Raw genomic sequence first — 24,091 nt, forward strand, 5'->3', positions numbered from 1 at the left:
CCGACTCTGCCCCTTGTCTGCCGTGTGACCTTGGGCAAGTTGCTTCACTTCTCTGTGCCTCAGTTATCTCATCTGTAAAATGATAATGATAATAATTCTGGTATTTGTTAAGTGCTTACTATGTGCCAAGCACTGTACTAAGAGCTGGGGTGGTTACAAGCAAATCCCTATCCTATGTGGGGCTCACAATTTCATTTCCCATTTTACAGATGGGGTAACTGAGGCACAAAGAAGTGGGGATTAATGGAGATTAAGAGTGTGAGCTCCCCAAGGGACAGGGACTGCATCCAACCCGATTAGCTTGCGTCTACCTCGGCGCTTAGTACAGGGCTTTAACAAATACCATAAAAAAAATCAGTCCTGAGAACACAGAAACAGAAGGCTCAAGCTAATGACTGCACAAGGGCCCATTGCAGAACAGCTAGGATTTAGAGCAATCCAATGTGGGATAGGCCCTGGCCGGATTTGGGGGAGAGGAAAGTGCAGGGGGCTGGGGGGGGGGTGGTTGTCAGGGAGCTACTTAGACAAGATTCATCCAGATATGTCTGAGTGCTAAAACTTCTTCAATTGCCTGACAGCTTCTGGAGGCTGAAATCTCTTGCTCCAGCCTCCCTGGACTTAGTTATGGAACATAAGTAGTTGAGAGAAAATTACCTGCTCCTCTCGACCCTCTCCAACCAAAAATGCCAAGGTTAAAAAAAAAAGCCACATTAAGAAAAGCAAAGAGCTGTGATTACTTTTTTTTCTGGAAAAGAGGATCCCAAATAGAATGGCAAAAATATTTGCTATGGAAAAAAATGATACAAGATGATCCTTGAGGCTGAACCTAGGTAGCTTCTCCCCCTTAACATCCACCCTCTTCGGTATAGTTTATGAGGGAAAACGCATGAGATGAGTTGTCGATGGAAGGTGCTGAGCATGGAGATATCCAAAAGCCCGGTGTTAAGTGACATCCTGACAGACAGTGGTTTGAAGGCCTGGCCTGCCTAGGTCTGCCTTGTCCCTTTCCCCGTCACAGTTTCAATAAAACAGCTTTGCATGGATAAGCCCGTGGTGCGATAAAAGAAAGTGCATTGGTGTGGGTTTGCTCTTGGTGTTTCACCTTCCCCTCATTCTCTTTCACACCAACACCACTCCCCGACCCCAAAAACAGTTTTCACCTAGTGCAGAGGCCAAAAATACGTCAATGATTCTTTCCCACCCTCTCCCCTAGCTCTCGGGGAGAAGAGAAAAACAGGACCTATGCAACAAACTGTTTCTTTAAAAATAAAAAATATCCATTTCCCTCCAAACCACCTCCTTCCTTTGGCCTCCCCCCCCCCCCACCGCCACGTCCCCCTTCCCACCCACCCCATGGCTTAGGGGCAAATGGGGAATTGCTCCTAGGTTCATTTGAGGAAGAAAGATTCAAGTGGAAGGGCCCCCCACTTACCAGATCGTCCACAGTCTGCACAGGAAACCAACTCTTCTGGCCGGCCACTTTTTTTGTTCATGTTGGAACCTCCCAGGCAGAAATCACAGTAGTTATTGGGAATTACACTTCCGTCTGGTCCTTTCTGGGCTGTGGAAAAGGTGAGAAATCTCATTTTCAGGTAGGCAGGTGGTTCCTGCTTTCTCTCCTCGCCCACCCCCATAAGCAGCCTGGCATAACCAATTTTTCAACGTTTACGGACTTTCCTTGGACAAGTGAATGGAACTGGGCTCATTTTGCCCCATCTTTGAGTCTCTGATTCTAGTCCTCTTCTCGTTGTTGGTCCAGAGCATTTCGGCATAGTCCCTTTTGGGATTTAAAAAAAAATACTACTTGTTAAGCAGCTACTATGTGCCAGGCACAGTTCTAAGTGCTGTGGTGGGTACAGAGTAATCAGGTTGGACACAGTCCATGCCCCACATGAGGCTTACAGTTTTAACCCTTATTTTGTAGATGAGGAAACTGAGGTAGAGAGAAGTGAATGACTTGCCCAAGGTCACACGGCAGACTAGGGGCAGAGCCGGGATTAGAACAAAGGTCCTTCTGACTCCCAGGCCCATGCTCTAGCCACTAGGCCACACTGCTTCTCTTTGGATGACAAGAATGGTTACTCACCCTTCATGGTTCTGCTGAAGCCATGCTACTTGGGGCAATGCTAATTAAACTTCCTTTAAAAAACAAAAAATGAAACAAAATACTTCTTGGATTCTGGGCTCCATCCCTTCAACATCCACTTTGCCCCATGTTATTTTCCGAATACCGAAGCCACGTTCTTTGTATTTCCTGGGTGCTAACCCAGGTGGCTCAAGATAGGAATCCTAAAGAGGTCACTTTTATGATGGAAAAGAAAGGGAAGGTGTTTATTTCACAAAGGAAAACCTGTGAATGAGAACCCTCTATCTACTTCAGTAGATTGGAGTCTGTGGTACATTGCAAAGGGCCCAAAACCATCAGTAAGCTACTCCAGGGAATTTAAGATATCAGGGAGAAGACCAATGCCCTGTCAGTTAAAGGGAGCAGAAACAGTAATTGAAATTGGCTCATTTCCCCTAAACTATAAGCTCCCTTTTTACGGTATTTGTTAAGTGCTTACTTTGTCCCAGACACCATACTAAGTGCTGAAGTTGATACAAGCTAATCAGGTCGGACGCAGTTCGTATGCCACAGGGGGCTCACAGTCTGAATCCCCAGTTTGCAGATAAGATAACTGAGGCCCAGAGAAATGAAGTGACTCATCCAAGGTCACAGAGCAGGCAAATGGTATAGTAGGGATTAGGACTCAGGTCCTTCTGACTCCCAGGCCTGGGCTCTAACCATTGGGCCACGCTGCTTCCATCTAGACTGTAAACTCGTTGTGGGTTGGGAACATGTCTACCAACTCTGTTATAAGGCACCCTCCCAAGTGCAGAGTACAGGGCTCTCTGCATTCAGTAAGGGCTCAATAAATGCCACTGACTTCCACAGTAAGAAGGGTCCCAAAAGAAACACTCTTTCTTCCCCTGAGGTCCAGAAGCATCATGGCTCTACAGAATATGATCCATTCATTCATTCATTCATTCAATCATATTTATTGAATGCTAGCCATGTGCAGATAACTGTATTTAGCGCTTGGGAGAGTATAATACAACAATAAACAGACACATTCCCTGCCCACAATGAGCTTACAGTCTAGAGGGGAAGGCAGTCATTAATAGGAATAAATAAATTATGGATATGTACCTAAGTGCTGTGGGGTTGGGAGGGGGGGATGAATAAAGGGAGAAAATGAGGGCAACGCAGAAGGGAGTGAGAGAAGAGGAAAGGGGGGCTTAGTCAGAGAAGGGCTCCTGGAAGAGATATGTCTTCAATAAGGTTTTGAAGGTGGGGAGAGTAATTGTCTGTCAGATTTGAAGAGGGAGGGCATTCCAGGCCAGAGGCAGGACATGGGCAAGCAGACTGTGAGCCTGTCTTTGGGCAGGGATTGTCTCTATCTGTTGCCGAATTGTACATTCCAAGCACTTAGTACAGTGTTCTGCACATAGTAAGTGCTCAATAAATACTATTGAAAGACGGGAGCTAGGAACCTGAGAGGTGGTTGAACAGGGAAACCCAGGTTCATCCCTTCTCATTTGAAGTCTGCTTTCCCCATCTAATCACTGTCTATAGATAATAATAATTGTGGTATTTATTAAGAGCTTTATAAATGTCAGGTACTGTACTAAGCCGTGTGGTAGATACAAGATAATCGCACTGAACACAGTTCCTGTCCCACATAGAGCTCACAGTTTTAATCTCCATTTTACAGATGAGGGAACGGAGGCCTAGAGAAGTGAAGTGACTTGCCCCAGGTCACACAGCCTGCAAGCAACAGAGCCAGGATGAGAAGCCAGGTCCTTCTGACTCACAGACCCAGGCTCCATCCATTAGCCCCGCTGCTTCTCGATAGATCCTCTGAGTCAGGAACAAATACCAGGAAACTGTGAGAACTTTTTATGTATCTAACATCATGACATGGTGATTGTTTTCTGGCAAAGGAAACAACAACTTTCCCCTCTTTCACTCTCAGCACCCTACTTTACACACACACCACACACACACAAACACACAACCACACTATGTGGAAGTCCACTGTACCCATTTTATGTGATCAGTGGTATTTAAGCGCTAACTGTGCATAGAGCATTGTGCTAAGCACTTGGGTACAACAAGACATAGGTGGCAGACATGCTCCCTGCCCACAAGGAATTTACAGTCTAGGAATGGGGGAGACATTAAAATAAATCACAGATATGGACTCATTTCCCCTACTGTTTCTTCTTTCTGCATTGCCTAAGTAGGAACAAAGCCAAAATGCTCTGGATTGCTAACAGAAAGAAAACTAGAATCAGTGAGTCAAAGATTGGGCCAGATGAACTCGGTTCCCTTCATTCGCCCAAGAAAAGCCCGTGGGTGGGTGGAATATCAAATGTTTAAAGGATACGGATCCAAGCGCATGGGCAATGCAGAAGGGAGAGGGAGTAGGGAGGATGAAGGTTTTACCTCTTTCAACTCAAGTACTTATTTATCAACTCAACAGCTTTTCTGGAGGGACCGTAAGTGATGACTGCATCACAGCTTATTTGCATAAGGACTTTCTTCCCTTCACCTCAGAAAAGAAATGTTTGCTCCTTGACTCGTCTTTAAGCACGTTAATGAAAACAGGCCTCGAAATGCACACATTCACCACTGTCCTTCCTTCCTCCTTGAAACACTAGGAAATATTTCTGGGAAACATTCCTATTGAAATACTATTGCCAACAACAGCAGTAGTTACTGAGGGCCTCTTGTACGGAGAGCACTCCTGAGGAATATACAAGAGCAGAATAAACACAGTGAGCTTAAAATCTAAGGGGAAGACAAGTAGATAGAATGAACGTATGTGAGAATACAGAAAGATAATGGAAACGAGTGGGCAATGGCAGCAGCGTGACTGACATGTCCACAGCTTCTTCTGGGCCAGCTGTGTGGGAGAGAAGTTTCCATCAGCCCTTGCTCCAGGCCCGAAAGGGTTCAAACAGTTGCAGCCCCATCATCCCCCCATCTCTCCCCTGACACGGGATGTCTTAGCCCACCATGCGGGAGTGAATCTGTTCCACATCCCCAAGCTACCTGGGGAAGACAGTGTGAGGTCTTTTAGAACACTGGAAAGGTCACCTTCTGCGATGGTTTAAATGAACGGAGAGGAGCCTGAAATCCTGCTGCTCCTTTGGTGCTTATCCTCGTTCTTGTCTTTAATGATTTAGTTTCATACCACCCTCGCTCTTAGATCATTGATCCAAGCACTAATATACTGCCTTTTTTACTGCAGCAGCCTCCTGCCTTACCCCACTCTAGTCCATACTTCACACTCCTTCTGGGATCATTTTTATAATGGTATTTGTTAAGCGCTTACTAGGTGCCAAGCACTGTTCTAAACACTGGGGTAGATGCAAGGTAATCAGGTTGGACACAGTCCCTTTCCCATGTGGGGCTCACAATCTTAATTCCCACTTTTTAGATGAGGGAACTGAGGTACAGAGAAATAAAGTGAGCACAGAGAAGTGAAGTGACTTGCCCAAGGTCACACAGCAGACAAGTGGCAGAGCCAGGATTAGAACCCAAGACCTTTTGACACCCAGGCCATTATGCCTATAAAAACGTTCATTCCACATCTCCCCAACTCCTCAAGAACCTCCAGTGGTTGCCCATCCACCTCCATATAATAATAATAATATGGATAATAATGACGGTATTTGTTAAGTGCTTACTATGTGCCAGGCACTGTTCTAAGTGCTGTGGTAGATACAGGAAATCAGATTGGACACAATCCCTGTCCCACATGGGGCTCACTGTCTTAATCCCCATTTTAAAGATGAGGGAACTGAAGCCCAGAAAAGTGAAGTGACTTACCCAAGGTCACACAGCAGACAAACGGCAGAGCCGGTATTAGAACCCATGACCATCTGACTCCCAGGCCCGTGCTCTAGCCACTATGTCGTGCTGCTTCTGCATCAAATGGGAACTCCTTCCATCTGTTTTAAGGCCCCTAATCACCTTGTCCCCTCCTACTTTGACTCCCTGATATCCCACTATAACCCAGCCCACAAACTTGGTGCCATCGATGCCAATTTATTAACTGTTCCTTGATTTCATCTATCTCACCACCGACTCCTTGCTCTCACCCACCTTCTATCCTGGAACTCCCTCCTTCTTCACGTAGGACAGATTACCATTCTATTAAATGTCCAAGAGGCTCCAAGAGGCTTTCGCTAAATAAGCCTTCTTTTACCTGACTCCCTTTCCCTTCTGAGTCATCTGTGCACTTGGATCTGTGCCCTGGTCTCACTTTATATTCACCCCATCCTCAGTCCCACAGTACTTATGTCCATATCCACAATTAATTAATTTGTATTAATGACTGTCTTCCCCTCTAGACTGGAAGCTCACTGTGGGCAGGGAACCTGTCTACCAACTCTGCGGTACTGTATTCTCCCAAGCATTTAGTACAGTGTTCTGCACACTGTCGGTGCTTAATTAATTCCCTTGATTGATCGATTGATTATATGTAATCCATGTGCTTCTTTCCCAGAGCCTTAATAATACTATTCTTTCATTCATTCATTCAATCGTATTTATTGAGCACTTACTGTGTGCAGATCCCTGAACTAAGCGCTTGGAAAGTACAATTCGGCAATGGATAGAGACAATCCCTACCCAACAACAAGCTCACAGTCTAGAAGGGGGAGACAGACAACAAGACAAAACAAGTAGACAGGCTTGTATTCCTAAGTGCTATTACTAAAAATATCAAATAGATAATAATAATAATTGTGGCTTACCATATGCCAAATACTGTACTAAGTGCTGGAATAAGTGCAAAATAATCAGATTTGACACAGTTCCTGTCCTACATGGGGCTGACAGTCTAAGTAGGAGGGAGAACAGGTATTGAATCATGGGGAAACGGACACAGACAAGAGAAGCGACTTGCCCAAGGTCACAGAGCAGGCAAGTGGCAGGGCCGGGATTTAGAACGCAGGTCCTCCGATTCCCAGGCCTGGGCTCAATCCACTATTTATATCTATTCACATTTTATATTAATTTCTGTCTCCCCCTCTAGAGCTTGTTGTGGAGAGGGAATGTGTCTATTGTTATATTGTTAAATCGTACTCTTCCAAGTGCTTAATAAATACAATTGACTGACTAGGCCAAGCAGCCTGAGGTGTCCAAGGGAATGGCACGATCAGGATGTGGTGGGGGGGGGGACATTAATCAAGAAATACCACATGGAGAAAGAGGCTTTGTTGAAGAATTTTAAGAGAAAGGGGATTGGTGGGTGAAGATGAGGACAGAGGGAATTCCAGCCTGGGGAAAGAGCATGGCTCCCTTGTTGAGACTGACAGAACAGAATGAGCACAGAATAAAGCTGCTACCCATGATCTCAATCACTGCCATGCCATGTCGGTCAATCAGTCAATCTTATTATTGAGCATTTACTGTGTGCAGAGCACTGTCCCAAACGCTCAGGAGATACAATACAACAATAAACGCACACATTCCCTGCTCACAATGAGTTTGCAGTCTAGAGGAGGAGGAGACAGACATTAATAGAAATAAATAAAATGACAGATCTAGACATTAGTGCTGTGGGGCTGGGAGGGAGGATATATAAATGGAGAGAGTCAGGGAGACGCAGAAGGGAGTGGGAGGAGAGGAAAGGAGAGCTTCCGAGGACCCCCTGCTGAGGACACATGCCGCCCACCCGCTCTCTCGGGCTCCTGTGGAGCCAGGTCAGAGCAGGGCACAGACAGGCAGAGCATCGAAATTCTGCTGAAGCTGTAGCTCTTGAAACAACTGGGCCTTGGGCCCATCCTGCCTGACAATATACGTAATTTATTTACAGACCTGTAATTTATTTATAGAGCCATTTATTTATATATCTGTAATTTATTCATGTATCCATAATTTCTTTATATGTCTGTAATGTATTTATTTGTATTGTCTGCTCCCCCTCTAATAACAATAACAATGATGATGATGGTATTTGGTAAGTGCTTACTATGTGCCAGGCACTGTTCTAAGTGCTGCGGTACTGTACTAAGGTCTAGACTGTAAACTCATGGGCAGGGGATGTATCTACCAACTTTGTTATGCTGTACTCTCTGAAGAGCTCGGTACAGTGCTCTGCACACAGTAAGCGCTCAATGAATATGATTCAGGAAGCAGTAAGACCTAGTGAAAAGAATAAGGGCCTGGGAGTCAGAGGACCTGGGCTCCAACCCCGGCTCTGCCACTTGTCTGTTGTGTGTCCTTGGGCTTAATTTAACTACTCCTTGCCTTAGTTACCTCATCTGTAAAATGGGGATTAAGATTATGAGCCCCATGTATGACAGGGACTGTGTCCAACCTGACTAGCCTGCATTTACTGCAATGCTTAGTATAGTACCTGGCACATAAGTGCTTAGCAAATGCCACATTAAAAAAAAAAATGGTGGGGATAGCTCCTTGTGGGCAGGGAACATGTCTTCCAACTCTGTTGTACTCTCCTTAGCACTTAGTAATGATTGATTGAGTGGTATGATCCCATTTTTGATCCCTGCAAAGCACTCATGCATATATATGTACTCTATTATCATAATTAATATTAATAATAACAATAATTACTATTATTGTTATGGTATTTGTTTAGTGATTACTATGTTTCAGGCATTTTCTAAGCACTAGGGTAGAGACAGGAGTTCCTGTTCCTCAGAGGATTCACAGACTTAATCCCCATTTTCCAGATGAGGGAACTGAGGCACAGAGAAGTGAAGGACTTGCGAAGGTCACACAGCAGACAAGTAGTGAGGCCAGGATTAGAACCCAGGTCCTTCTGACTCCAGGCCCATGTTCTATCCACTAGGCCACACAAATTGTAAATATATTTATCTTTGTCTCCCTTATTAGAGTGTAAGCACTTTGTGGGCAAGGAATGTGTCACTTTTTTCTTTATTCTGTATTTCCCAAGCGCCTAGTACAGTGCACTGCAAATGGGAGCTCAATAAATGCTATCATTACAATTACTATCACTATTACTGTCACTACCACTATGAGGGGCTCTTTATAAGACAGTCTGAAAACTGGAGAGGTTAGAAACAGAGAGAATAGAAAAGGAGTTTTCAGGTCTTTTCATTTATGGTCATTTTTAAGTGATTTTTTTAAGCACTTACTATATGCCAGGAACTGTACGAAACAGTAGGGTAGTTGCAAGCTAATCAGGTTGGACCCCTCCATATCCTACATGGGGTTCACAGTCTTAATCCCCATTTTACAGAGGAGGTAACTAAGCCACAGAGAAGTGTAGTGACTTGTTCAAGTCACAACAGCAGACAAGTGGTGGAGCTGGGATTAGAAACCATGTCCTGCCTTTCAGGTCCGTGCTCTATCCATTAAGCCATGCTGTTACTCTAAGCTCTGTGCCAGAATGATTATAATGATAGACAGGAAGAGGCAGATTTGTGAAATATTATTGCAGAAGAAATGGCGGGAATTGACAGATTGAGGGTGAATGGGGTTAAGGAGAGAAAGGAGTCATGGATTGCAAGGTTGCAAGCTTGTGGAAGGAAAATGGTAATGTTATCAACAATAATGGCAAAATTAAAAGAGGAAAAGAGGGAGTTTGGAGGAAACATGAGGTATTTGGTTTTAGACATGGCAAACTTAAAGCCTTGGTGGGTCAAGCAAGGGAGAAGCTCCAGAGTCAGGAGGAAATATCACATAGTAGAGCAGGTAAATGGGCAGGATGGAAAACATACATTTGGGAATAAGCTAGACCGTGAGCTCATTGTGGGCAGGGAGCTTATCTACAGACTCTGTTGTATTGTACTCCCCCAAGCGCTTAGTACAGTGCTTTACATGTAGTAAGTGCTCAATAAATACCATTGATGGATTGTAAGCTCCTTGTGTCAGGGAACGTGTCTACCAACTCTGATATATTGTACTTCCCGACGCAATCAGTACAGTGCTCTGCAGGCAGTAAGTGCTCAATAAATATCATTGCTTGACTGATTGACTCTAAGCTCACCAGGGCAGGGAACTTGTCTACCAACTTTGTTGTATTGTAGTCAATCATATTTACTGAGAGCTTACTGTGTGCCGAGCAGTGTACTAAGAGCTTGGGAGAGTACAATATAACACTAAGACACATTCCCTGAGCACAATGAATTTACAATCTAGACGGGGAGACAGACATTAATATAAAGAAATAAAATTACAGACATGTATATAGGTGCTGTAAGGCTGGGAGTGGGGGATGAATAAAGGGAGCAAGTCAAGGCGACGAAGAAGGGAGTGGGAGAAGAGAAAAGGTGGGCTTAGTCAGGGAAGGCCTTGTGGAGGAGATGGGCCTTCAATAAGGCTTTGACGGTGGGGAGAGTAATTGTCAGATATAATAATAATGTTGGTATTTGTTAAGCGCTTACTATGTGCAGAGCACTGTTCTAAGCGCTGGGGTAGATACAGGGTAATCAGGGTGTCCCATGTGAGGCTCACAGTTAATCCCCATTTTACAGATGAGGTAACTGAGGCACAGAGAAGTTAGGTGACTTGCCCACAGTCACACAGCTGACAAGTGGCAGAGCCGGGAGTCGAACCCATGACCTCTGACTCCAAAGCCCAGGCTCTTTCCACTGAGCCACGCAGGGTGTTCAGGACAGAGGCAGGATGTGGGCGAGAGGTCAGCGGTGAGATAGATGAGATGGAGGGACAGTGAGAAAGTTGGCATTAGAGGAGTGAAGTGTGCGGGCTGGGTCGTAGTAAGAAATTCGTGAGAAGAGGTAGGAGGGGGCAAGGTGACGGTAAGAAGCTTCTGTTTGACGCAGAGATAGATGGGTTTTTGAGGAGTGGGAAAAAAATGTACTCCCCCAAGAGCTTAGTACAGTGCACATAGTAAGTGCTTAATAAATACCATTGATTGATCGATTGATTGATCAAATGTACAGAGGTGACAGTAGAAACCATGTTTTCTGAGGAGCTCTCTGAGAGACCTATGTAAAGTGTAGTAGAGCCAGAAAAGAATCGCAGAGGACGTCACGCAGTGCTCAGTGCTTAGTACAGTGCTTGGCACATAGTAAGCACTTAACAAATATCATCATTATAAAGGGTGAAAGAAGGAAGAGCAGACTGCAAAGGAGACTGAAGAGGGAGCAAAGTGAAAGAGTGGAGAAATAAAGAATCAAGAGAGTTCTTTATCTATAAAGCCAAGACCAAGACCATTAAACCCATTACCACCACAACACAAATGACTTCCAAATTTACCTCACTAGCTGCTATCCCTCTTCTTCTCTGTAATCTCACATTTCTTCACAGAAACTCCAGAATCCCTCCCTTCCTCTCCATCTAAACTGCTCATTCAAACATTCTGCGAGGAGGCTGATGAAATGCTATTTTTTGAGCACTTTCTATGTACAAAGCATGCTAGATCTTGGGAGAATACAACGGAATTAGACATGTTCCCTGCCCATATCGAGTTTATTCATTCAAAGCATTTATTCAATAGTATTTATTGAGCACTTACTAGCGCAGAGCACTGTACTAAGTGCTTGAAATGTACAAAGCGGCAACAGATAGAGACAGTCCCTGCCCTTTGATGGGCTTACAGTCTAATCGGGGGAGACAGACAGACAAGAACAATGGCAATAAATAGAGTCAAGGGGAAGAACATCTCATTAAAACAATAGCAAATAAATAGAATCAGGGTGATGTACATCTCATTAAACAAAATAAATAGGGTGATGAAGATATATACAGTTGAGCGGATGAGTACAGTGCTGAGGGGATGGGACGGGAGAAGGGGAGGAGCAGAGGGAAAGGGGGGAGAAGAGGGTTTAGCTGTGGAGAGGTGAAGGGGGGGTAGAGGGAGCAGAGGGAAAAGGGGAGCTCAGTCTGGAAAGGCCTCTTGGAGGAGGTGAGCTTTAAGTAGGGATTTGAAGAGGGTAAGAGAATTAGTTTGGAGGAGGTGGGGAGGGAGGGCATTCCAGGACCGCGGGAGGACGTGGCTCAGGGCTCGATGGCGGGATAGGCAGGACCGAGGTACGGTGAGGAGGTGGGCAGCAGAGGAGCGGAGTGTGCGGGGTGGGTGGTAGAAAGAGAGAAGGGAGGAGAGGTAGGAGGGGGTAAGGTGGTGGAGAGCCTTGAAGCCTAGAGTGAGAAGTTTTTGTTTTGTGCGGAGATTGATAGGCAACCACTGGAGGTTTTTAAGAAGGAGAGTGACATGCCCAGAGCGTTTCTGCAGGAAGATGAGCCGGGCAGCGGAGTGAAGAATAGACTGGAGCGGGGAGAGACAGGAGGAAGGGAGATCAGAGAGAAGGCTGACACAGTAGTCTAGCCGGGATATTACGAGAGCCTGTAGCAGTAAGGTAGCCGTTTGGGTGGAGCTTACAACCTAGAGGGGAAGAGTCAAGATGAGAAGAAATGTAATCTAGCGGATACTGCACGGGCCTAGGAGTCAGAAGGACCTGGGTTCCAATCCTGACTCCACCACTTAACTACTGGGTGACCTTGGGCAAATCTATTCACTTCTCTGGGCCTCAATTACCTCACCTGCAAAATGGGGGTTAAGTCTGTGAGCCCTTTGTGGGACAGGGACTGTGCTCAATCTGATTAACTCGTATCTTTCCCAGAGCTTAGTACAGTGACTGGCACGTAGTAAGCATTTTAAAAATACTGTAAAAAATAAAGATGGGATATAAGTGCCATACTGTACTCTCCCAAGCACTTAATACAGTGCTCTGCACATAGTAAGAACTCAAAAAATACCATTTCATCAGCCTCCTCGCAGACCTCCTTGCCTCCAGCCTCTCCCCTCTCTAATTCAACCTCATTCTTCCATCTAGATCCTTTTTCTAAGAAATCATTTGGCATGTAGGCCTCAGAAACCTCTAATTGTTACCCAATCCTCTTCGCATCAAGCAGAAACTCCTAACCATGGGTTTTATTGCATTCAATCAGTTCTCTCCTTGTTTCCTATCCTCGCTTCCACGGAAGCAAAGTGGTCTGGGCCTTCCATTTTCCCTTTCTCTTCAGACAATTCCCCTCTGAGCTGTTTGGCCACTTTATTGTCTCCTAACCATCTCTTGTTAAGTGAATAAGAGTAACTCCAGTGACTAGGGTCCCTAGAAGAGGTAGGATACTAAGAGATAGAACGTGAGGGGTTTTAGGCCAGGACTCCATTTTGTCTGGCAAAGCCACCATTTCCTCAAAAGGGGCACATCACATATCCTCCTCTCTCTCTTTTGTTTGTCCTGTCCAGATGTCTGCTTTATCTGGAAGCTTGGTATGTCTAGGTCTTATAACGGGATGGCAATATTCCTTCATTAGCAAGGTCATGACCCCTGACCTGCTTATCAGTGGTGTTTGCCCACCTGACCTCTATAACGTAGGCAGGGCCAATCAATTAGAGCGAGTAGAAATTCACTTCTGCTTATCTTAGAGTATATATCATGTGTCACGCTCTTCGATCATGTGTAAAGCTTGGATGTCGCACCCACTGAATATGAAGAAACTCTGTATTACTTGGAGCTGAGTTGGCTTTGTCTAGTAGAGGAAACTCTGTCTGTCAACCGCTGCTACCTACTGTCGCTAGAAGAAATAAACTTGTCCCTGACATACTCACTTGAACCCAACACCGAGTCCATGAAGTCTTCTCCGATACTCCTCTCCCATTACACGCCAGCTAGCAAGCTTTGCCTTTCTCTAGCCTTGTTTTCATCTTACTGCGGGCCTCTAAAATCCGCCCTTTCCCCTCCAACCAAACTGCTACCATGTTAATCTAAGAATTTATCCTATCCCGCCTTGATTACTCTATCAGCCTCCTTGATGACCTCCCTGCCTCCTGTTTCTCCCGACTCCAGTCCTTCCTTTATTCTGCTGCTTGGCTCAGCTTTCTACAGAAACGCTCAGGACATGTTTCCCCACTACTTGAGAAATTCCAGTGGTTGCCCATCTTCCTCCACACCAAACAGAAACTCCTTAACATTGGCTTTAAAGCACTTAATGCCCTTGCCCCCTCCTACCTCATCTCACTTCTCTCCTTCTACAACCCAGCCTTCTCACAGTACCTCTATCTCATCTAGCTCACCGCCAGCCCTTGTAATATCTGTCTCCCCAACTAAATAATAAGCTCCTTGAGGGCAAGCATCATTTCTCTTAACTATTCCATGGTTAGTACAATATTTTCAGTAATACCACACCACTGCAATCCTTCTGCAGTCATCACCTCCCACTGAACTTTTGCACTAATCAGTTTTATGTTTTCCCCACCCTCAAACCCATCGAAACTATGCACATATCTATAAATTAGGTATTATAAATTATCCATTTATATTAACATCTGTGTCTCTAAACTGCGAGCTCACTCTGGGCAGGGAACATGTCTGCCAACTTTGTTCCACTGTCTCTGGCCTGGAATGCCCTCCCTCCTCATATCTTACGCACAATGACTCTCCCCGCCTTCATAGCCTTGCTGATGGCCCATCTCCTCCAAGAGGCTAAGTCCTAAGTCCTCCTTCCTCTTCTCCCACTCCCTTCTGCATTGACCTGACTTGTTCCCTTTCTTCATCCCCTCTCCCAGCCCCACAGCACTTATGTACGTATCTGTCATTTATTTATTTCTATTAATGCCTGTCTTCTCTTCTAGCTTGTTGGGCAGGCAATGTGTCTGTTTATTATTGTATTGTCCTCTTTCAGGCACTTAGACAGTGCTCTGCACTCAATAAATATGCTTGACTGACCGACTGACCCTCCCTTCCACCTGAAATTACTTCTCCCTTCACTTCTGGTAGAACGCTGCTCTCTCCACCTTCAAAGTCTACCTAAAATCACATCTTCTCCAGGACACCTACCCTGATAAATTACCCATAAATGATAATAACAATAATGAAAATGATAATTGTGGTATTTGTTAAGTGCTTACCATGGTCCAGACACTGTACTAAGCACTGGGGTGGATACAAGCTAATCGGGTTGGACACAGTTCCTGTCTCACACAGAGCTCCCGGTCTTAATCTCCATTTTACAGATGATGAAACTGAGAACTGAAGAACTTGGCCAAGGTCACTCAACAGACAAGTGGCAGAGCCAGGTTTAGAAGCCAGGACCTTCTGGCACCCGGGCCCATGTTCTACCCTCTAGGCAATGCTATTTCATCAGTGTTCCCTGTATGCCCCTCTGCTGCATTCATCACTTTTGTGACACTTTAGTAGTTGGGGATTCCCTTCTAACTCCCACAATAACACTTAGGTCCATATCTTTATATTCTGCTGCTTCGCCTTGCCCGAAACTTATTGTAATCTGTCTCCCCAACTAAATAATAAGCTCCTTGAGGGCAAGCATCATTTCTCTTAACTATTCCATGGTTAGTACAATATTTTCAGTAATACCACACCACTGCAATCCTTCTGCAGTCATCACCTCCCACTGAACTTTTGCACTAATCAGTTTTATGTTTTCCCCACCCTCAAACCCATTGAAACTATGCACATATCTATAAATTAGGTATTATAAATTATCCATTTATATTAACATCTGTGTCTCTAAACTACGAGCTCACTCTGGGCAGGGAACATGTCTGCCAACTTTGTTCCACTGTACTCCCCCAAGTGCTTAGAACAGTGCTCTGCTCATAGCAAGCGCTTAATAAATACCATTGAATGAAATAAATGAAAGTTGTGGACTTTTGTGGCATTGGGGACACACTTTAAGCGATCAGGAAATACCACTGATTGGCTGATCGATTGAACTGTGAGAGGTAAGTAAGCTGAGGACAGGTGGAAAGTTCAGTTTTTACTTGAACTTATGACACTGGTGGGATATCCATGTGGGGCCTCCAAGAAATTTTAAAGTCATCGAATCAAAGAGTTTACAATTTAGCTGGGAGAGAGAGACACAACCTCCCAATGAACTTTTGCATGCATCAGCTTTTTAAGCACCACTTCCAGCTAATCAAACATTTACAAGTGTTTATCAACAAGTGGCAGATCCAGGATTAGAACCCAGGTAATAATAATAATAATAATGTTGGTATTTGTTAAGCGCTTACTATGTGCCGAGCACTGTTCTAAGCGCTGGGGTAGACATAGGGGAATCAGGTTGTCCCACGTGGGGCTCACAGTCTTAATCCCCATTTTACAGATGAGGGAACTGAGGCACAGAGAAGTGAAGTGACTTGCCCACAGTCACACAGCCGACAAGTGGCAGAGCTGGGATTCGAACTCATGAGCCCTGACTCCAAAGCCCGTGCTCTTTCCACTGCGCCACGCTGCTTCTCGGTCTTTCTGAGAAGGTTTTTCTAGGAGTCAGGTCTTTCTGACTCCTAGGCCCAGGCTCTATCCATTAGACCACACTGCTTCTCCATATAGGGGAGACTCAGGCCAGTGAAGACAGAGCTGAAGAAGCCAAGGAAGAGGAAAATGACATTGGGTGAGAAGAAGAAGGGAGAACCAAGTATTTGTAAGAGGAAAGAAGAGATTAGAAGTAGTGTGGAGAAGCAGCATGGATTAGTGAAAAGAGTACAGGCCTGGGAGGCAGAGGACCTGGATTCTAATCACTTGTCCGCTACATCTGCTGTGTGACCTTGAGCAAGTCGCTTCACTTCTCTGAATCTCAGTTCCCTCATCTGCATAATGGGGATTCAATTCCTATTCTCCCTCCTCCTTAGATTGTAAGCTCCATGTAGGGCCTGATTATCTTGTACCTGATTATCTTGTATCTACCCCAGTGCTTAGTACAGTGTTTGGCACGTAGTAAGCACTTACAACAAATATTATTATTACTATCATTATGATTTTATCCTTAAGCTTCACTAGGAAAACTCATTAGGTGCTGCACTCTCAGCCAAAGCCTAGCAAAATCTTGGGATGAGATTTTAGATGCCAGGAATCCCAGGAGTATATTATATATTCCTGGGAAGAGGGTTTCCTCATATGGATATTTAATGCTTTCTGAAATATCTGGCCCAATCCGTGGGGTTTATCAATCAATCAATGGCATTTACTGAGCACTCACTCTGTGCAGGGCATTGTACTAAGCACGTGGGAGAGTCCCCCATAACAGAGTTGGGAGATGTGTTCCCTTCCTACAATGAGGGGGGAGACAGACACTAATATAAAGACATAATTTATAATACGTGATTTATAAATAGGTATATATAAGTGCTGTGGGGTTGAAGGTGGGATGAATATCAGATGCCCAAAAGGTCACAGATCCAAGTGCATAAATGATGCAGTAGGGAGAGGGAGTCGGGAAAAAAAAAGGCTTACCGGGGGAAGGCCTCTTGGAGGAGATGGGTCTTTAATCAGTGTAAATGGAAGCCTGGGGACGAAAAGAAGCAGTCTTTGCCTTGGGTTCTAACCCTGGCTCTGCCACTTGTCTGCTGTGTGACCTTGGGTGAGTCACTTCACTTTTCTGGGCCTCAGTTACCTCATTTGTAAAATGGGGATTGAGACTGACACAATCCCTGTCCCATATGGGGCTCACAAACTCAATTTGCTTATACCCACCCCAGCACTTAGTACAGAGCCTGGCACATAGAAAGTGCTTAACAAATACCATAATTATTAGAATTATTATCGCTATCCTCTAAACCATAATCTAGAACATTTCTTGGCACATAGAAAGCGCTTAACAAATACCGTCATTATTAAGCTTGTTGTGGGCAGGGAACCTGTTATATTGTTATATTGTACTCTCCCATGCACTTAGCACTGTGCTTTGCACATGGTAAGCGCTCAATAAATACAATTGACTGATTGATTACACTCATATAAGAGAGTTGATTAACCAAGACCCTGAAAGATTTTCTGTCACCGTTTTTCTCCTCGTTTGCTTCTGACAGATGTGATAAACCACTCCCCGTGTGTTACTGGGCTAGCCTAAGCCTCCAACTTATCTATCACTCTTCGGGTTCCCTTTCTGGCTAGCTATTATCAAGAGCCCACAGGCTACTGAGCCTATAAAAAGAAACAGATACGGCAAGGAGCTTCAGTCCAGACAGCAAATGATAAACGAATTCAGCCACTGTAATACGATTCCCTCTGGCCTTCGCTTCCTCCGTGACTGTTTTGCCTCCTGAAATAGAAAAACGTAGCTGAGGCTGGCCGGAGGGACAATTGCATTAGGGAGGTTTATCAGTTGCCATTTGGATTGTTTATTGGGTATCTAATGCATTGATTTTCATCTTGGGGGAGGCGAACAGTTCTCTGTAAGAGGAGAAACTTTTGCTTCCCTGGTGAACATGGGACAGTATAGGTCTTAAATGGGGTTGGAGCAAACGAGAGTTACTAGTTCTTTCTTTCATTGTTTTCTCTGACACCTTTCATTGTGTTTCTAAGATGCTACCTAACGGCTAGTTGTGGGCAGGGAATGGGTCTATTTACTGTTATATTGCACTCTCCCAAGCGCTTAGTACAATGCTTTGCACACTGTATGCGCTCATTAAATACGATTGAATGAATGAAGGACTGAATGATTAAGTCTGAAATAATTCTATTTTGCTCAAGACATTAGCATTAACTTCCTATAGGAGCATCTCTTCAATCAATCAATCTATGGTATTTACCGAGCGCTTTCTCACTGACTTCCTACTACAACCCAGCTTGTATGTTTCACTCATCTACTGCCAAACTACTCGCTGTTCCTCAACCTCGTCTATCTCACATCCTCCCTCTGGCCTGGAACTCCTTCTCCCTTCCTATATGACAGACCACCACTCTCCCCACCTTATTAAAAAAAGCCTTATTAAAAATCACATCTCCTCAAAGAGGCCTTCCCCTCTGAGTTATTGAGTTAAGCCTCATTTCCCCTACTTCCCCTCTGTTTTGCGTCACCTATTCATGAAGCAGCATGACCTAGTGGATAGAGCACAGGCCTGGGAGTCAGAAGGAGCTGGATTCTAATCCCGGCTCTGCTGCTTTACTGCTGCATGACCTTGAGCGGGTCGCTTAAGTTCTCTGTGCCTCAGTTACCTCATCTGCAAAATGGGGGTTAAGACTGGGAGCCCTGTGTCTGTCCTGTGTCCGACTTGATTAGCTAGTATCTACCCCAGCTCTTAGTGCAGTGCTTAAAAATACCATCATTAATTAATTAATCTGTACCTTTTAAACACTTGATATTCATCCCACCCTCAGTCCCAAAGCCCTTCTGTACATATCCATAATTTATTTTAACGTCTGTCTCCTCCAGAATGTGAGCTAGTTGTGGGCAGGGAATATGTCTGCCTACTCTGTTATACTATATTCTCCCAAGCACTTAGTACAGAGACCGTCCAATAATCACCATCGATTGTCAGGTCAGAAGGTTCATCATACCTATAAAGGTGGATGTCAAGGAAGTCAGCAATCCCACTTTTCTATCATTCATTCTTTCTTTCATGTTGTTATGGAAGAAAAGCCTTAATATTGAAAATTAGTTTGGTCTGCCTTACTCACTAGAATGTAAGTCTTTTCAAGAGTTTCTTTGTCTTCCTGTTGTTCCTACTCGGTATCTAGCACATCAAGGGGTTAAATAGTGAAAAAAAGGAAAGGTCTAGTCTAACCTAGGCTTTCAGATTCCAGTTCGAGTATCCCACAATTCCAAGCACCCAATCAGATCATTCCCTCCAGAGCTACAGTGAGACAGAAAATGAAATGAGACTTTTCTGGTGGGCCGAGAAGATGGGGCCTGATTGAATTATCCTCATGAGTGGTTGGTACAAGGTTGTCACAAGCTACAAGCTTAGCAGTAGCAACTGTCTGGAGCTGCTATTTAAAATTGGCACAACTCAGTCTCGCAAGAGTTCAGAAGACAGAGCCTTCTCTTTCTCTCTTTAAATCTGAGCCGCCGTTATATGCCATCGATGAAGGTGAAGGAAGGATTTGCTGCTCATCTGCCCCTCAATGGGATTTCATAAAAATAAACCCTCAGCTCGATGGTGAATCATGGCAGGCACGGCAGTAAGATGAAGCCTTACTTCTTGATTCTATTTATTTGCTATTGTTTTAATGTGATGTTCTTCCCTTTGATTCTGTTTATTGCCATTGTTCTTGTCTGTCTGTCTCCCCCAACTGTAAGCCCGTCAAAGGGCAGGGACTGTCTCTGTTACCGATTTGTACATTCCAAGTGCTTAGTACAGTGCTCTGCACATAGTAAGCGCTCAATAAATACTAATGAATGAATGAATGAATGAATGCATGAATGAAGCCAGCCTAGGAATTGAGGGAGGTGAAATTAACTTCCAAATGTTGGCTCTAACACTGACCCCCCCCTTAGCGTGTACAGTGCTCTGAGCAGGGTAGGTACTCAATAAATACCAGTCCGTGATTGGTTGCTGGGAGGAGGAACAGTCTACAGCACGGACTAGTGGATAGAGCTTGGGCTGGAAATCAGAAGGACCTGGGTTCTAATCTTAGCTCTGCCACTTGTCTGCTGTGTGACCTTGGGCAAGTTGTTTCACTTCTCTGTGCCTCTTTCCCTCACCTGTAAAATGGGGATTAAAAGTGCGAGCCCCAGGAGGGACAAGGACTGTGTCGCCTGATTAGCTTGTATCTACCCCAGGACTTAGAACAGTGCTTGACACATAGTAAGTGGTCTCAGGCCCATGCTCTAGCCACTGGGCCACGCTGCTTCTCATTTTTAAAATTTGCAAAATATCTTCCTTCCCCATACTTCGCATGTCTGCTGTGAATATAAAATAAGATACACTCAGCTCTCCTGTAACCAAGAGTTTGTGTTCCCACTGAACCCCACGTTAAAGGAAACTCTCATTGTAGTTCTTGCCTATGTCCGATGCTGTGTGCTTGAGTACAACCATTTTTTCCAACATTGTGTTGTGCTGTATCAGACAAACCTGCACTTCTGGAATAATGCTCCTCAATTCTGCTGGGGTTTTTTTCTTATAAGGTATTTGTTAAGCGCTTACTATATGCCAGGCACTGTACTTAGCTCTGGGTTACATGCAAAGCTAATCGGGTTGAATACAGCCTCTATCCCACATGGGGCTCACAGTCTACAGTCCCCAGTCCACAAATGAGATAATCGAGGCCCTGAGAAGCAAAGTGACTTGCCCATGGTCACACAGCAGACACGTGCCAGAGCTTGGATTAGAACACAGGTCCTCTGACTGCCTGACCCCCTGCTCTTTCCGCTAGGCCATGCTGCTTCTCCCTAGTAGAAGCATGGCCATTTCTGTCCTGGAAGTGGAAGGAGGGACTACCCAAGTGCTTAGGTGCCCCACAAGTGCAGAAGTGGCCGGATGGGGATGAAACAGGGTGGGGAGCTGAGAGAAGAATCAGTGAAGGCTTCCTGGAGGACGCATGATTTCAGAAGGGCTTTGAAAATGGGGTTGGGGAGGCTAAGAACTGGAAGCTGCATCCATTCCTTTCACCAGGAACTGGGACTTCACCATAACCCTCTCTTTTTTTTCTTTTTTTTTTTATGGTATTTGTTAAGCACTTACAATGTGCCAGACACTGTACTAAGCACTGCAGTAGATATAAGTTACTCAAATTGGACCCAGTCCCTGTCCCATATTGGTCTCACACTCTTAATGCCCATTTTCCAGATGAGGTAACTGAGGCGCAGAGAAGTGAAGTGACTCACCCAAGATCACTCAGCATACAAGGGCAGAGCCAAGATTAGAACCCAGGTCCTTCTGACTCCCAGGCCCACGCTCTACCCACTAGGCCAAATTGTTTTTGTTCCCCACCCACAAGCAACTTTGTCTTCTATTAAAGCTTTGGGGAAAAATCACTGACCTTGAACCAATGCCTCAGGGAAAGGAATTTGTTTCCTATCTACAATATTCCCTGAGATGCACAATTGATCAATCTATCACATTTATTGAGTGCTTACTTCGTGAAAGCTTAGGAGTGCTTAGGAGGGTACAGTGTAACAATATAAAGGAGTTATATCATATTGTGCACTCAGTAATGCACTGATAGGGTCAGTTCTCCTGCCATGCCCTTCTATTTATACAATCCTCTGGGTCTCAGTTTCTAAGAGGTCTTACTGGCTTAGCGAGATTCATTCATTCATTCATTCGTATTTATTAAATCTTATTTATTGAGAGCTAACTTTGTGCAGAGCACTGTACTAAGTGCTTGGAATGCTCAATTGGGCAACAGAGACAATCCCTGCCCAACAATGGGCTCATAGGTGTCTTTGCCTTCTCTCCATTTTTGTGGTATTTGTTAAGCACTCACTTTGTGCCAGACACCGTACTAAGCACTGGGGTAGATACCAGATAATTGGATTGGACATAGTCCATGTCTTATGTGGGGCTCACAGTCTTAATCCTCATTTTACAGATGAAGTAACTGGGGCCGAGAGAAGTGAAGTGACTTGCCCAAGATCATACAGTGGACAGGTGGCGGAGTCTGGATTAGAACCAGATCCTTCTGACTCCCAGGTCCATACTCTACCCAATGGGTTTCACTCCTGCCCCCGGTTGCTTGGTACCGAGGACCTCTGCCTTAGCATGTGTGTTCGCGGGTGTATGTTCTCCTTTGAATGTATATATCTTTGGAAATGTGTGACTGTCTGAATGAGAGAGTGTGGCATGTTTATGAGAGCAACTAAGTGTGTATGGTTGAAAGAGTGAGTGTGATTTTCTGACTGGAGTTTGAGTGTGTGGAAGTATCTGAGTAGGGAAGGGCACTTGGGTACCTGGGATTGAGTGTGTGTACATGTGAGTGGCTCAGTGAGTATATGTTTGCTCCCATTTGTCAAGTACAATAGCCTGAGAGCCCCATATGAGACAGAGACTGTGTCCGACCTGATTACTTTGTACCTGCACCAGTGCTTGGCACATAGTAAGCGCTTAACAAATACCATTACAATGAATACTGTTGCTAGTGAAGTGTGAGAGTGGGACCATCTGGAATATGGGTGTATCTGAAAGTCTGCTATATACTGAGAGGGAATCGCTGTTAGCTCTTATTTTTAAATGGCATTTGTTAAGCGCTTACTATGAGTCAGACACTGTACTAAGCACTGCTACAAACTAATCAGGTTGGACATAGTCCACGCCCCACGTGGGGGCTCTCAGTCTTAATCCCCACTTTACCGATGAAATAACGGAGGCTCGGAGGAGTGAAGTGACTGGCTCAAGGTCACAGAGCGGACAAGTGGCGGAGCCGGGATTGCAACCCTGGTCCTTCTGACCCCCAGGCCCATGCCTATCTACTGGGCCGCGCTGCTTCTCGGCGGAAAGCCAGTCGGATCGAATGAACGGGAGGACAAACAGCATCAGAAGCCTCAGATAAACAGTCTTAATTCTCTGGCACTTGCCTTCTCTGCCTCCTTTCTGTCTGTCTCCCTGTGCTTCTCTCCCTACCCACCCCCTTCTCCTCTCCCTACCTGTGCGAGGCCTTGAGTCTCACCGCTAGTCTACATTAAATCAATTCCTCCTCGTTCTGCTCCGCTTCCAGCATCTGGCAGCGGTTCCAGTTCAAAGCTCTCCTCCCAGTGGCCCGCCCGTTCCGGAGCTGAGGACCCTCGGAAGATTGGGTGGCATCCAGTCGCGCTTCTCCTCTTCCATTTCATCCATTCCTCCCCTCCGTCGGCCCTCACCCCTCCACAGGTCGAGCGCGTTTCCACGGCAACCAGAATCCCAAGTCCTCGCTGCCTCCGGTCTTGCCACCTGTTATTACTTCATCTCTCAAGTGTAAAGAATCCCAGCCGGCTGCCCTTTGCTTTGCAAAGAGCATCTTGGCAGGATTTGGAAAAGACAAAGTGGAACCTTGGATGGAAGGGATGTCAGGGACCACCTCCTGCTAAACTTCGACCCGGAATTTAATGAGGGAAGCGGGAGCGGGGGAGGAGAGGAGGCAGCTGCGGACATACTGTCCAAGGACAGTTCTGGGGCAGGGAAGAGAGAGGGTTGAAAATAACATAGCAAAGATATGCAGGGGCAAAGCAGTCGGGAAGAATGAGCCAAGGGGCAAATGGACCATCATGGTTTGGGATAAACAATCTTAATTCTCTGGCACTTGCTACCCTGCTCTTCCCATGCTTGCTCGAAAAATCACCTCCAGACATACCCCTTTTTCGCCGCTTCCCTTGAATGGGTTAGATAGCTCCAGAAATCTTCTCAAATCCAAGAAATGATAATGC

General features: G+C 45.1%; 1 protein-coding gene across 3 annotated transcripts in view; it reads right to left on the minus strand.

Moving 5' to 3' along the window:
• Positions 1 to 24,091, minus strand: part of DPF3 (double PHD fingers 3) — a 305,729-nt gene that overhangs the window by 61,230 nt on the left and 220,408 nt on the right. For all 3 annotated transcript variants that reach the window (XR_003762040.2, XR_003762038.2, XM_029072157.2), the window contains exon 8: positions 1,433 to 1,561. Coding sequence is in view for 1 of the 3 variants with exons in the window: in XM_029072157.2 (XP_028927990.1) it covers positions 1,433 to 1,561 (129 nt within the window). In the remaining 2 variants the exon portion in view is untranslated. The remainder of the gene's footprint in view (positions 1 to 1,432; positions 1,562 to 24,091) is intronic.

This window comes from Ornithorhynchus anatinus, chromosome 1 (genome assembly GCF_004115215.2).
Source record: "Ornithorhynchus anatinus isolate Pmale09 chromosome 1, mOrnAna1.pri.v4, whole genome shotgun sequence".
Lineage (NCBI taxonomy): Eukaryota > Metazoa > Chordata > Mammalia > Monotremata > Ornithorhynchidae > Ornithorhynchus > Ornithorhynchus anatinus.